This window comes from Notechis scutatus, chromosome 12 (assembly GCF_049901735.1).
Source record: "Notechis scutatus isolate UNSWTSFEM ecotype Mainland chromosome 12, rNotScu1.2, whole genome shotgun sequence".
NCBI lineage: Eukaryota > Metazoa > Chordata > Lepidosauria > Squamata > Elapidae > Notechis > Notechis scutatus.
Genome location: NC_142020.1, coordinates 12,636,089 through 12,650,916, shown reverse-complemented (window position 1 = coordinate 12,650,916; position 14,828 = coordinate 12,636,089). Strand labels below are relative to the sequence as shown.

The 14,828-nt window shown below is 41.8% G+C and overlaps 2 protein-coding genes across 2 annotated transcripts in view; one reads left to right on the top strand and one right to left on the bottom strand.

Annotated features, from left to right (window-relative positions):
• REXO5 (RNA exonuclease 5) overlaps positions 1–8,118 on the bottom strand; it is a 27,712-nt gene extending 19,594 nt beyond the window's left edge. The window contains exons 1-6 of the mRNA XM_087942145.1: positions 8,034–8,118; positions 5,698–5,895; positions 5,342–5,508; positions 3,601–3,727; positions 1,092–1,179; positions 114–221 (exon numbers count right to left, since the gene is read on the bottom strand). Coding sequence (XP_087798271.1) covers positions 114–221; positions 1,092–1,179; positions 3,601–3,727; positions 5,342–5,508; positions 5,698–5,844 — 637 coding nt within the window. The 5' untranslated portion in view covers positions 5,845–5,895; positions 8,034–8,118. The remainder of the gene's footprint in view (positions 1–113; positions 222–1,091; positions 1,180–3,600; positions 3,728–5,341; positions 5,509–5,697; positions 5,896–8,033) is intronic.
• ERI2 (ERI1 exoribonuclease family member 2) lies at positions 7,931–14,828 on the top strand. Its single transcript, XM_026685680.2, has 9 exons — positions 7,931–8,364; positions 8,957–9,024; positions 9,122–9,199; positions 9,651–9,778; positions 10,283–10,430; positions 11,035–11,135; positions 11,379–11,460; positions 12,918–13,006; positions 13,153–14,828. The coding sequence occupies exons 1-9, from the start codon at positions 8,342–8,344 to the stop codon at positions 14,431–14,433; spliced, it is 1,998 nt and encodes a 665-aa protein (XP_026541465.2). The 5' UTR covers positions 7,931–8,341; the 3' UTR covers positions 14,434–14,828.

Sequence of the window (14,828 nt, the reverse complement as noted above, 5' to 3'; positions counted from 1 at the left end):
ACTATGACCCAAAAAAGGCACAGGTAGCCTAATTCAAACTACTAAAGTTATGACCTGTTCCTCTTCTAGACATCCAGAATTCGATCATAAATGTGGATTTTAAGACAGCTTACCTTCTATGGGGTAATCGTAGACGCGCATCTCCTCGGGAGTTAAAACATAACTGGAGAGTCTGCAGACCTTTTCTGTGTGTTTCTGAATTATGGGAATTTCATCCCTCTCTAGAACTTAAGAAAACATTCACTCTAAATATCTGTATTAGCATTTTTGCCTCTTTTCTGTCAGCAGTCTCTTCAATGTGTTATGAGAAGACAGAAGGGGGCTTTAACGTGTCATTTGATTTATTTTACCGGTTAGATTGATGCCTCTTTCAGGAACACTAAATGAATAACCGTAAAATAAAATCAAGCTGCAAGACCAGCAATAATAATAATAATAATAATAATAATAATAATAATAATAATAATAATAATAATAATAATAATAATAATGATAATTAAAAAACACATTTTCATTCTTCACATATGCCAGTTTGCTGTTTAACTAAGTTCTGCCCGAGACAGTTTATTCTGTTTATTCTCTGCTTGGAAACGAAGTACTTTAGAAATTAGGGAATTTTCAAATGAATCTGTTTTAAGCAGCCCAAATTTCACAATTTGGCTGGTCTATTATTTTTTTAAAAGTCACCTCAGGTTTATAAAAGGCCAAATTATTTGCACAAAGGGACATATTGTAGACTATACAGATAGTCCTCAACTTTAGTGGCTGTCTGAAACTACGTGGGTGCCGTATAAAGTCCAGTTCTCATACTTATGACCAATTCTCACATGTACGACTGTGGTGTTCCCTTAACCGTGATGATTTGCTTAGCAACTATTGTAACCATGTCGTGAAACAAGGTCAAACTGAACTTACGACCATGGGTCCCAATTCGACTTATGACTGCAATGGCTTTCCGTAGAGATTCCAACCCCAATTGCGATCATAAGTTGAGGACTAGTCGTGTGCATTGCACACCAGCCCTGTCTGCTTGGATTTTCAGAAAATAACAAAAGTATAGATGAGGGAATTGAAAAGGAATTTATTTATACCTTCCCTGCTGAGCTGTTGACTGTCGTCTTTGCCCAATCCACCAAGTTTTTTGATAAAGTAACCAGAAAGGGCAGGCAGAGAAAAACGCTGATAAAACATAAAACAGAGACAAAAAAAAATAAAAAATCAAGAGAAAGGAAATGACATAACATCATATTCCTTTCTATATATTCTGACAGAGGAAGGGGGCATTTGGAACCTTCCGATGAGAGTTGCCTCCGTTAACAATAGCAGTCGTATACAGGGGTGGGATTCAGCCGGTTTGGTCCAGTTTGGGTGAACCGGTAGTTCCGGTGATTAGTTGGCTCGGCCCACCTGCCCTTGCCCTAACCTGTCCTATATTTCCGTGTTTTGCTGTTCTGACCAAGGCTGATGGAGACACTAACAAACACATGTTAGTCCCAAAACCCTTTTTTTCTTTATTTCAACAGCTGTGAATTTTAGTCATTCACAGCCCGTAATGAGTCTCAAACAGTTTGTCAACAGTCCCATGGAAGTCTGCCAAAGCCCTTCAGGATAAGTCTGATAAGCACGCACCTTTATCTTCCTTGAAATGCTGCCAACGACTAAATGTCCCGTTAGTTATACAAGCACAAATTCAACACGGTGCTTCAGGTTTCAAACCGATCAGTATGAACAAAGTTGCTTCCTGCAAAGGCTCCTGTCCCTTTGCTCCCCTTTTATGTCTTATGGGAGGGCCAATCACCTCCAAGCCTTACTCCCGAGACACTCCTTTTGTCTTAACTGTTCTTGCCTTCTGGCAGCTCTGCGCAAGCACGCGCTGGGAACAGACTCCCCTTGTTCCTCTGTCTTTCTGCTGCCAGATTCTGGAGGCTCTGGAGTCAGCACACAACTCCCAGTTGGCCCTGGTCCCATTTCTGTATCGGATGCAGGACCCTCGTCCGAGTCCTCCCCGCCAGACTGGGCCATGTTCCTCCCCACTATCCAACTCTGCTGCCGTTTCTGCAGGCTGCCGGTGGAGCACAACATTTGCAGCCTAGCTGATTCACACAGCATAGTGGAATTGCTGCGCCTGAGATGTTTTACTCACTCAATGCGCGCTCACCAAACCAGTTGTTACACCTGTTGAATCCCACCCCTGGTTGTATAAGCAAGGACTCCCTGTACAAATACACCCCATCAACAATGATCTGGCCTTGAAACAAACCAACAAAAAGGCATTTATCTTCAAGAGTAATTCCAGGGAAGAGGAGTGGATTCTTTAATCATCTCATCAATACAAATTTAAGACTAAGAAACACCCGAGGAGAATTAAGTGTTTAGAAGGGCTCCAAACATTTTCTTGCTAAACCGCCGGGAGGAAGTGGTTTCCCCCTTCATTTTAACAACCTAGTGGTTGATGCTGCCTTCGCTATTGTTTTTATAGTTGCAGTTCCTCCTTAGCGGAAGTTCTCAAGCCCTTTGCAAATACAAGTTAATTACAACGAGCCAGCTCCAACAGGATGAGTCCTAGCTGTGCTTGGGTGTGTTTGTGTGCAAGAGAAAAAAAAGCACCAAACATTTGTAAAAGCCTCAGCTAGTAGTCAAAACAACAGTCCCCCCCCCCTTTTTTTTTTCTTCCTCTCCTAACCTTCTCCAACCATGGGCTGGTTGTTTAAAAAGGGGGAAAGGTGAGGGAGATACAGATAACCTTTTCTGGGGGAAATTCCCAAGACAAACAAATCTCTTTTGTGTCAACAGCAGCCATCACTTTAATGACCTCGGCTTCCAGGCAGCAGCCAGAGGAAAAAAAGAAAAAAAAAAAAGGGTGAAAGAAAAGAAAGCTCATTCTTGAGAAGAATTGGAGTCTGACTTTTTTTTCCTGGAAAGTCTTGAATGCCCTCTAAATTAGAGCCATGTGTTTCCTTATGGCTCCAAAGCTGTTTCCCCCACACCATCACTAGGCCAGCCTCCCCGGTTCGAAGTATCCTGTTAAAGCAGAGAATTGCAAAGGCAGGCAAGGAAAAACAAAACAACAACCAGTAATGACATTGGAAAAGTGGCATTTACTTCTGCTGAAAGAAGTTGGTGATTTCAGGGGAATTTTTTGCTTGCCTTGATAAAGCACACCACCCTAGTAAATAAATCATTAGATCTTCATTTTAATTCAGGCATCAGGATCTAGTCCTGCTTTAGGCATGAAAGCCAATTGGGTGACTTTGAGCCAATTACTGGGCGACAGTGAGTTCTAGTCCTGACTTAAGACACGAAAGCCAGATGGATGACTTTGGGCCAGACACTTTGTCTCAGCCCAACCCACCTCACAGGGTTATTGTTGTGGATAAAATAGGAAGAGGAAGGAGTTTTTATGTAGGTCTGCTCTCTTGTGTTACTTACGGTATAAAGTAATAAATTTGGGATATAAAAAAAGAAATAGAATTGGGCTTTTCCCTTGTTATGCTCCTGTTTGGTTCTTCTGTGACTTATTTGTTCTATGAAGCCTGCCATATAAAACACAATTTCCTAGACGTAGCCACCCCACCAGATGGATAAACTTCAGTGACTTACATGTTTGAAGGTCTTTCGGAGATGTTTGAACTGCAGGTAATACCGGTAAAAATGGAGCTGATCCACATCATGCAAAATTACCACCATGACACCAGCCAAATGCCTTTGATGGTGGATACGACACCAACTGTACCACAAAGGACCACGATTATCTTTTATGTTCCTTTAACCAGACCAGACCATAGAAATCTATTTCTCAGTTATTCTACTGGTTTCTAAACATTTAGGAAACAGAAATCCTGGCTCTCCAGGGAATGATCTAGCTGACAGGGATCTTCAAACTTTGACAGCTTTAAGACTTGGGGACTTCAACTCCCAGAATTCCTCCTCCAGTCCTTTTGGCTCAGGAATTCTGGGAGTTGAAGTCCACAAGTCTTAAACTTGCCAAGTTTGAAGACCCTTGATCTAGCAGGTGGTATGGCAGGTATGGATCTCATAGACCGAGGATTTCCAAACTTGGCAACTTTTAAGACTTGTGGACTTCAACTCCCAGAATTCCTTAGCCAAGATGGGTTTGTTTGGTTGGCTTTTGAAACCTGATCGTTGATAGGGGAATAACTTGCGACTTTCAACTCCCAGAATTCTCCAGCCAGCACAGCTGGTTATTGGTTAAGGAATTCTGGGAGTTGAGGTCCACAAGTCTTAAAAGTTGCCATGTTTGGAGATCCAGGTCTCAACCTTGTCTGAATGAGCCTTAAGCCATCTTAGTGGACTGAATTAAGCTAAGTCACCTTAACCATGATAGATGGTTTAGTGCAATGTATGAATCCAGCTTACGGGTAGCTGATTCAAGAAATCACGGTTAAATTACTCACGGTTTCGTGAAGGAGGCTAATCCAACCCTCATCACCACTGTAATGACTACCGCATTGGGCTATCAACACGCGAAACAATTTGTTAGAACTTGAGAATTAGGCAAATATTTCAGTACAGGCATTTCTCGACTTAAGGACCACAATCGAGTCCAACATTTCTGTTGCTAAACAAGACAATATGAAGTGAGTTTTGCCCCATTTTACGGCCTTTCTTGCCCCAGCTGTTAAGTGAGTCACTGCAATTGTTATATTAGTAACGCGGTTGTTAAAGTGAACCGTGCTCTCCCTGTCGATTTTGCCTGTCAGAAGGTCCCAAAACAGGGACACTTGGGACACTGCAACCGTCATGAGTCGGTTGCTAAAGCGGTTGAATTTTGATCGTGTGACTATGGGAATGCTGCAATGGTTAGGTGTGAAAAACGGTCATCAGTCACTTTTTTCAATGCCGCTTAACTTCAAACGGTCCCTAAACGAAGCATTATAAGTCAAGGACTATGAACATTTAAGTGTCAGGGCTCCGGCAGTTATCCCCAATTAAATCATGAGTCTCGAGCCAAACTTCCACAACTTAAAAAAGGATTTATTGAGAGTTAACATGCCTGCGCTGCCTGGGTGTAGCCGACTCTGAGACACATCATTCATTATCATCCTTGACCCTGGTTTTCCCCCACCCCCTGGGTGTATCGTAATTCATATTCTCCAATGGGACACCTCCATAGCCAAGAGTCATCAATCATACTCTCCAGTTAGAATTTTGCACAGCAGAAACTTCGGTCTCTTAGAAACTATCTTTGAAAACATTTATGGAATGCAAGCTGCCCACTGCTCCCCCTCCCTTCTGTTGGCAATTCTAAAAAAACCATAGAAATATTTTATGAGTTGACATTAAGGTGGATAAGGTTCCATAAGGTTAAGAGCACATTTACCTGGGCTGAGTAACGTTGTGATGTTTTCCCTGTGTGGCATACTTGAGAAACTCACACAGTTGCTCATAGCTGATTTGGCCTTCTCCAAACATTTGAGTAGACAAACTGGGTGTCTTCACCTTGGAAACCAAGAGAATTGACTCAGAACTCGAGTGTTTACATTCCCCCTACAGAAAGAATAACAATACAAAAAATGTTTGGAAAAGGCACAAACTAAAACAGAGCCCAGAAAAACATTTGGAAAAGTCCACCCAATATGTTAATTGGTAATTTTTTTTTATATAATGGGAAAGATAAGCTAAAACATGCCACAATGGCAAATCCTCTGGAATAATATATCCATAAACAAATCTTACTTCACTGGAAAGTTTAATTTTCTGATGCTTTGACTGAATGTCATTTTTCTCAATCTTTCTCTTTTTTTTAGCCTTCCGGTTGTGTCCTCCAGTTTCATCATCTTCATAACACCTTTTCTTTACAACTCCATCAGTTGGTGCAACCATTTTATTTATAAATCTCTCTTCCAGTGGAATTTATCTGTTAAACAAAAAGAGCTTCACAGAAAAGAATTTTAAAAATTAACAAATTAATGGAAAGCAAGGCAACTGGCAATGTTGGAACACTTATAATTGGAGCAATACTAACAAGTTGAAATGCTACTTAATTTTGTTTAGGGTTTGAACGAGGGTGAATTACTTATTTATCTACTATCTATTTATATCTGTTTATATCCATATCTATATATCATCCATCAATATCTACTCTAGTCTAATCCAATCTAATTTTATTGCTGCCCATTTGCATTTCACCATGCAAATATGATTTTTTTTCCACTGTAGGAAGTTAGCACCCACCCCTCTCCTAGAAAATTGAAATAGCCTAGGGAATATTAAAAAGGCAGAATATTTCCTCTAAAAGGAGTAGAAGCTCACCTCAGAAGCAGAATCTCACCCCCATCTTTGTTAATGGGTGGGCCATTAAGGCCTGGGTCAGAATACTTTACATAACAAGGAACGCCAGGTAAAGCTATAGCAATTGCCAAAAGCCCTTTTAAGGGCATAAATCATCCAGCCAAGGCTAGACCAAGCCTGGAACTCAGGACAGTCTAGAGTTGCCCCTGGGAGTCTGACAATCAATGGGATACATTTCTTACACAGGAACAGGAAAAACCCAGGCACTCTCAGCAACCGAACTCTTCTGGACCTTCTCTTCTCACCCTTTTTATTGATCTCTTCCCTTTCACTCGGGAGCTCCAGGCCATGTGGACCTGTCCACCATTAAACCTTCCAAGCAGCCTCCATGTTTCCAGTGTCTTTTTCCCCACTTGGAACTGAACCCAGAAGGATATTTCTTTCAACACCACCATACAGTAATACGACTTCCTTCATTATGTTATAAGAATAATTTAATTTTAGAATGAGTAACATAAATAAATAACTCTGGAACATGTTTAACGTTCATTCTAATGGAACATCAAATCTCCTTGATAAAAGGAGTCTTAATTAAATCTGCATTTCATGTAATATTAATAGCAAGGTCTTGTGGTATTACATATTCTACCTTAATTTATTCTAATCCAATTGAATGAGAACAGTAAATAAGAGCAGCAGCAGCAGCAGCTACATTATATGCTATTCCATAAACATGGACTAAAGCTGTTTTCCAAACTTGGCAACTTTAAAGTGGGTGGACTTCAACTCCCGGAATTCCTCTGGCACACACACCCCCAATGCTCGCAGGGAACTCTGGGACTTGAAGTCCACATACCTTAAAGTGGCTAAATCTGGAAAGCATTGGATTGACACAACAACTCGCAGGATGTAAAATGAAGTCCATCATGATGTAAAAATAGAGGATGCAGCTCTCAGCACCCTCTTTGAACCCAGCGTCGCCTGCGGGGCAGCAGCTCCCATTGTTGCAGCAGATCCTGCTTCCAAATCAGGACACAAGACCACGAAAGGTTGGAGAATACAGGTTTATTTGTGCACAAGGTTCAGAGCATTAACATGGCAAATTCTGAACCCCTGGCTCTTCCTGAAGCGTCACTTTTATACATTTCATGACCTCAGTCTAGCCCGGGGCGTTTCTCTTATTAAACTATACCATAAAAGGAAACTAACATGTATACCAGAAAAGAAGTACATTTAATTATTCATTTTATCTTACACCACCTGCTATTTTCTATATCCATCCTTGTTTACTGGAACATGGCTAGTTCCTTGGTTCAGTAACTTTGTAGTTTTGCACAATATTTTATTAAGCAAAGCTTGGGGGCTTGGGGACTTCTGCTAAATGTAAAAATACTTTATTTGTAATTTTTCACTGCTTCACCATAATCCCCAACCATATGGGAGATGAGCAAGTTCCCCTTAATTTTAAATCTGGGGGTGGTGGTGGTATGGGGATTAGGGGGTCCAGCAGTGTAAAAGCGGCAGGTTTAAAGCCCGGAAAGCAGGCTGCTCTAAACTGGCACCTGGACCGGTCCTTTGGTTCCATCCGTGCAATTCTCTAGGGTTTGCAACCACCTGCGAGCCTGCAAACACGTGTAACGGAGAGTTGCAATCTTCCTTCTCTCCCTTGCAAGCCTCCCAACAATTAAACTCAGAACGCCTTCCCTTGCAAATATCCACTCCCCATTAAAAAAAAGTGGGGAGGAAAGCGGGGGGGGAATGAAGATAGTGGAAAGCCTGACCTGTATTCTACTCCTGCGTAAGCCCTTCCGCAATCGAGGATTATCTTTGCTCGGCAATCGTCTGCCCGGACCTGAGCTCTCTCTTCCCTTCCCCTCCCCGCATCGCAGCCGAGCCTTAGACGAGGAAGCGCCCTGTGCGAGAAGAGCGGATTCCGAGGCGGCAGACCTTCTAAGTCGATCGGCCGAAAGCATCGAGGGGAGGAGGAGGAGGAGGAGGAGGCGGGGCTTGCTCGGCGGCGGGCTATTTGAAATGGCGGCCGGCGGGTAGAGCGCTCTGGGTGGGGCCGGGGCGCGGGGCGGCGGTTGCCATGGCGACGAGGCAGCTGGCCAGGTAAGGGGCCCAGGTAGCGTCGACCTTTCAGTCAGTTAGGGCTTCAAGGGAGACGGACCTCCGTTTGGACCGAGGTGTAGGATAGACTCCGGGGTCTTCAAACTTGGCAAGTTTAAGACTTGTGGACTTCAACTCCCAGAATTCCTGAGCTAACATGGCTGGAAGAGGAATTCTGGGAGTTGAAGTCCACAAGTCTTAAAGCTGTCAAGTTTGAAGACCCCTGGTAGAGGTCTCCAGTTTTGGCCCCTTTAAGACTTCTGGACTTCAATTCCCAGAATCCCCCGGGGAAGCATGAACACCCCCCCCAACTCATTAAAATGCAACAACCTTAAATCAGGGGTGTCCAACCTTGGCAACTTTTAAAATTTGGGGACCTCAAACTCCCAGAATTCCCCCTGTACCTTTGGAGCAGGGTTTCTCCAACCCTGGGCAACTTTCCAGCAGAGCTACTGGGGAATTCTGGGAGTGGAAGTCCACAAGTCGCCACGGGGAAAATACCAACAGGAATGGCCTTGAATTATTACATCCTAATGGGAACTTTGTTTTAATGCTGTCACATTTGCATAACAAATTTTATCTGTTTATTTGATAGGCAGCTAGGCATTATTCAGAGTGTTTTCAAACCTCCCGATGGCCAAAGTCACAACCAATGCAAGCTGCGTGAGTATTCCCCTTATTTCATAAAAATTCAGTGTTTGTTATTATTTGTGGGTTATGACACCGAGATAAATATATGACTTTTGGGGGGGTTTTGCAGGGCAGCTGTTCGACTACTTAATAATTATTGATTTTGAGTCTACCTGCTGGAAGGATATCCGAAGATGTCAAGAAATAAGTAAGCCAAGCTTTAATCTTTTCAACAATTGCTTCCATATGAATTGGGGGGATAAAAAACAAAGAGAAAGCTTGAACATAATTCATTCAAATGCAGGAAGTCATCTAGCCATTCATTTAATGATGTTCAAAATTACAATGGCACTTAGAAAAATGACTTATGATTGTTTTTCATACTTACAACCATTGCAATATTTAATATTAATAAATATAATATATTTATGACGGTTGCATTTTCCCAGGGTCACCTTTTGCGATCTTCTGAAGAGTAAAATCAGTAGGAAGGCTAACTTAAGAACTGCAGTGATTAATTTAACAACTGTGGCAAGAAAGGTTGTAAAGTAGAGCAGAACTCACGTAATAAATATTTCACTTAGCAACAGAAATTTGGGGTTCAGTTGTGGTCGTAAGTTGAGAACTACCTATAATCTTTTATTTATTTATCGGCATAGTTGAATTTCCAGCAGTTCTCTTGAACACCTTAAATGGAGAAATTGAGACTGAATTTCATATGTACATCCAGCCCCAGGAACATCCGACTCTCTCTGAATTTTGTATTGAGCTAACTGGAATAAAACAGGTATAATTTCAATAGATTGTGGTCAGAGTTATTAGTTTCATTTTGTTTTGAAGCATTAACTTTTGATGAATGTTCTTAAAGGAAGGAATTTGCTTGCTGGCTTGAATATGTTTCTTTTATCACCACAATATGACTTTTCTTTGATGCTCCAAACCTATAGCAAGCACTGAAAAAGTTTTCGTTTTCATTCATTCATTTTTAAATGAACAATTCAAGTTCTTTTCTGTTTTCAGCTGTTCATTTCTATTCATTAAGGTGGGCCTAATATATATATTAATTGAATGCCAGTGGGCAGTCTTGGAAATCAAAATAAAAATGGATATATATTGGTTGCTTTCACCATTTTGTGTATTAGACTTCTTGTTTTTATTTTGCTTCTTATACAATGCCTGGATAATTTTACTTTATGGCCCGTTCAGAAATATCAATATCAGTGTTGATAAAACCAAATCTAAATCTAGATTCTAAATGTTATCAGCAAGATATTTTTCTTTTGTCTTCAAGCATCAAGTTGATGAAGGAGTTCCACTGCATATAAGCCTATCCCAATTTTCTAAATGGATTTACAAGATCCAGAAGGAGAAAAACATTGTTTTTGGTTCGACTTGTGCTGCTCCCAAAGAAAAATTATGTGCCTTTGTTACGTGGTCAGGTAATTCATGTTTATCTACATTATCTATGATAAAGTTTGCTTGTTCTTCATTGCTGGCCCTGTTGAAGATTAAAGCCTGTGGTCTCCCTGATAATAAAATGGAAAAACTGTTATTTTGTGATGGTTTTTGACTTTTGAGTCCACCTGGGACTCTGGAATATTCAAATAATAACCATAATCTGTCTTCTGCTTGGGTTTTTGAGACCAGCCATCATTGGCTATATTTCTATACAGTATTGGAAGGGACCTTGGAGGTCTTCTAGTCCAACCCCCAACTTAGGCAGGAAACCCTACACCACTTCAGACAAATAGTTGTCCAATTTCTTCTTAAAAACTTCCAGTGTTGGAGCATTCACAACTTCTGGAGGCAAGCAGTTCCACAGGCTTTAACAATTAGTTACATTTCCATTGCTCTATGAACCTGGATAATTGTCATATACGCTTCACAACAGACAGGACTAAATAGACAGCTTCTCTTGTTTATTGGCCTTCGTGTTTCTATTGCACGAAATCATGATTGTTACACAAAAAGAAAATTTCACACCAAGTGGAAAACTATGGATCAGGAAACCGGAAACCTTTATAAACATTTGTTTTTATGTAGACTGGGACCTGGGAATTTGCCTGCACTATGAATGTAAAAGAAAACAGCTACGGAAGCCTAATATTTTAAATTCTTGGATTGACCTACGGGCCACTTACAAGGTGAGAGTATTTGCCTCTGGTAGTCATCATGACAAGAAAATATACATATAATTTGTTTGCTTGTTTGTTTATATTTCACTCTTCTTAGCGAGGCGGCATCCTATTTAATCCAGATACATCCAGCTGTCTTAATGTTGTCAAGGCTAGGAAAACACTGGCCTAAAGAGCCTGCAGCAATTTATATTTAGTTGAGCAAAACAGCAGATATAATGAGGGTTTTGTTTTCATCCTTTTTTTCCTCAGAGCTTTTACTCTAGGAAGCCTCAAGGTTTAAACGGCGCATTGAAAGACGTGGGTATTACTTTTGAAGGACGAGAACACTCTGGTGAGTGAGTATTTATATGTACGTATGACAAAGGAACCCCTGAAAAAACAGGGATGTGGGTCTTATATTTATGCAGGAAAAGGCTGGCAACCGTGGAAGAGAGTTAAAATGAATTGGAGCTGAATGCAATTTAATTGGACTTCAATATATAACGTTGCCACATGTAACTTTATATATTATAGTCTAATACAGCACAGTCCACGCTGACCTCTTTGTGTGTGAGATCTCTTAACTAAAATTAACTTACCTTTCTCACTTCCTGCTTGAACTGAGTTTCCATACCTTGAAATCAAGTTAGTCCTCAGCTTATGACAATCGAGACCAAAATTTCCGTTCCTAAACCAGGCGGGTTAGGCGAGTTTGGGGGCCATTTTATGACCTTTCTTGCTGTCATCGTTAAGTGAACCACCGCAGTTGTTAATAATATGGTTGTTAAATCTGGCTTCCCCATTGACTTTGCTTGTCATAAAGAAGCCACTGCAACCGTCGTAATTATGAGTCAGTTGCCCAGCATCTGAATTTTGATCAGGTGACCATGGGGAGATGCTGCAACAGTCGTAAGTGTGAAAAATGGTCATGTCACTTTTTTTTCCCATTGACTTTGTGATTTTTGAACGGTCACCAAATGAACTGTTGTAAGTCGAGAACTACCTTTAGGACATGAAGAGGGACCTGGCTTTGGAAATTGCTATCGGTATTATTAACTTAGCTTAGGATGCCAGGGGGAGCAGTCCAACAACGCTGTCCAACCATTTACGAAGTCTGCACTACTATTACTACTAATCTTCTCATCACTCCTTATCATCCATTCCCCCCCACTTGTGACTGTATGACTGTAACTTTGTCGCTTGCATCCTTACAATTTATATTGACTGTTTCCTAGTATGAATTGATTGCCTATGACTATTATTAAGTGTTGTACCTGATGATTCTGGACTCTTGAGACAAATGTATCTTTTCTTTTATATACACTGAGAGCATTTGCACCAAGACAAATTCCTTGTGTGTCCAATCACACTTGGCCAATAAAGAATTCTATTCTATTCTATTCTATTCTATTCTTATTCTTATTCTTATTCCCTTTCCTTTCCTTTCTTTTCTTTTCTTATTCCCATTCCCATTCCATTCCATTCCATCCTATCCTAACTTTAACTTATCCTATTCTCTTCTCTTCTCTTCTCTTCTCTTCTCTTCTTTATACCAATATTCAATTTGACTGTTTCCTAGGATGATTTGATTGCTTATTGTAACCTATAATTATCATTAGTGTTGTCCCTTATGATTCTTGAGTCTTGACGAATGTATCTTTTCTTTCATGAACACTGAGAAGAGTATTTGCACCAAGACAAATTCCTTGTGTGTCCACACTTGGCCAATAAAGAAGAAAGGGAAGGAAGGAAGGACAAATAAATTTATTGATCTTTTCTACTAGCAATGCCATCTCTTGTTTCCCACAGGCCTGGATGATTCTCGGAATACAGCTCGACTCGCTTGGAAGATGATTCGTGATGGGTGTGTAATGAAAATCACAAAATCGTTGGATGAGGTTAGTAGGTTCTCTCCTTGGCGCCCATGACTGGTCAACGTTTGACCCAGCGAGATTTTGTGGACAGAACTTTTGACTTGGGAACCTTGTTTGAAGCTCTGCTGGCCTGGCGATTGGCTGACCTCCTTTCTTTATGGAATCCTTAGGCGCCTCCAGCGAAGAATTCCATGGCCAGGTTTGGGGGCGAGAATCCTACCCATGGTGGCCCTTTGGGAACCAACCCTCTTGTCAAAGCATCAGCGTTGGGCGGAAGCGAAAAGGAAGCTGCTCCAGAAATCAAGAGAAAAGAAGAAGATCCACCACAAGAGACGGTTCACGTTGGCTTGTTGGAGGACACACCTGTTACATCTAGAAAGAGCGAAAAGACTGATGAATGTTGTAGCACCAAAATGAACTTAACCTTGTCCATAGAAAGGCCCCGCTGGGCTCTGGGTAATCTTCAGCACCCTCGCTGTGGACCCTCAGGCCTTCAGAGTTGGGGAAACAAGGGCCAACTTATTCCAAACCCTTCTACGCCCAACCGAAGGCTCGTTTTGGTCCCCACCACTCTGTCCACCGTCAACATTTCCGAGACCGACATCAGCACCACTCCAGATTGTCTCTCGATGTTGGCCGACTGGGAAGACGTCGCAATCATACCAGAACAGGAAGATGACCCCGATCCAGAATCCTCGCCCTCAAAAGATAACCCCAAGAGAGCATTAGCGACAGAAGATAGGAACAACGCTATGAAGATCGTTGGAGAGGACGATAGGGTAGATACTCCTCCCAGTAGAGAGCTCTCAAAATACGTCGTCTACAAGAGCCCAAATACGACCATTTACAACACGGGCCGAGCTCCCAGCAAGCCTTCAGATGCTTCTAGGTTTAAGCTCCCAGTCGTAACGGCAGAGGCATCTTCCCCCAACCCGCCAGGCAGAAATCCCCTCGCCTCTTCGACCGAGGCCATCAAAAGGAAGCCCTCCAGCCCCAAATCTTGGCCTCCCAGCAAAAAAACGTCCTTCAGGATCTATGAGGACGGAATCCCAACGTTGAGCCGTTTCCCGTCGCCCGGAGCGAATCCATGCGGCATCTCTCCTGCCCTCTCGAGCTCTTCAGGCAATTTCAAGCTAACTTCCAGCGTACCAGGAACCGGGAGGACGACCCCGCCGTTATGCCGGTGTGGCCGAAGAGCGAGAAGGTTGAGCGTTTCGAACGGCGGCCCTAATCAGGGCAGAACATTTTACAGCTGCCCAGTGAGAAAATGCGAAAAGAACTCCAAGGGTTGCAACTATTTCCGATGGGAAGATTTGCATATCAAGGAGAAAATGGCCCTTCCGACTTCAACTTTAGGGGTTGGGGGCTACAAGCTTTTAAAAACTCAGGACCCCTCCCTGGCAAATGTTAAAGCAAAGTGCTTGAATCTGCGGCCTTCCATGCGAACCTAGGCAGGATTTTTTCTTTTTTTCCTGCCTTTTATTGGGGAAATTGAGCATTTCAACCTTCAGAAAATTAGCTTTCTTTTCTACAGAGTGTAATCCTGTTTAGAAGCATCACCGAAGCTGCGTGTACATTTAGCAAATAGTCTCATCCCGAATGCCACAGATTGTCTTGTCTTTTAAGTGTGTACTTTCTCTTCTGTCTTCTAGGTTCCTAAGTTTGATATTTTTTTTATTTTTAGGAATCATGTCTGTACTTTAAATCAGCAAGCCTGACTGCTGAGCAATTGCTTTTTAAAGAACTGGGTTGCAAAACCTGCATCATGCTTTTAAATGTTCTTTTAAAATATCCTTTAAGAGATTCTTGATTCGGAGAAGTGAAATAAAATGAACTCTTCCCTCAC

What these genes read in the sequence shown, in the direction of transcription:
- ERI2 (XM_026685680.2), top strand. Translation starts at nt 8,342, where the DNA reads ATGGCGACGAGGCAGCTGGCCAG. An exon ending in TGCCTTTGTTACGTGGTCAG is followed by an intron (nt 10,431 to 11,034) that starts GTAATTCATGTT and finishes GTTTTTATGTAG; the next exon opens with ACTGGGACCTGGGAATTTGC. An exon ending in TCACAAAATCGTTGGATGAG is followed by an intron (nt 13,007 to 13,152) that starts GTTAGTAGGTTC and finishes TGGAATCCTTAG; the next exon opens with GCGCCTCCAGCGAAGAATTC.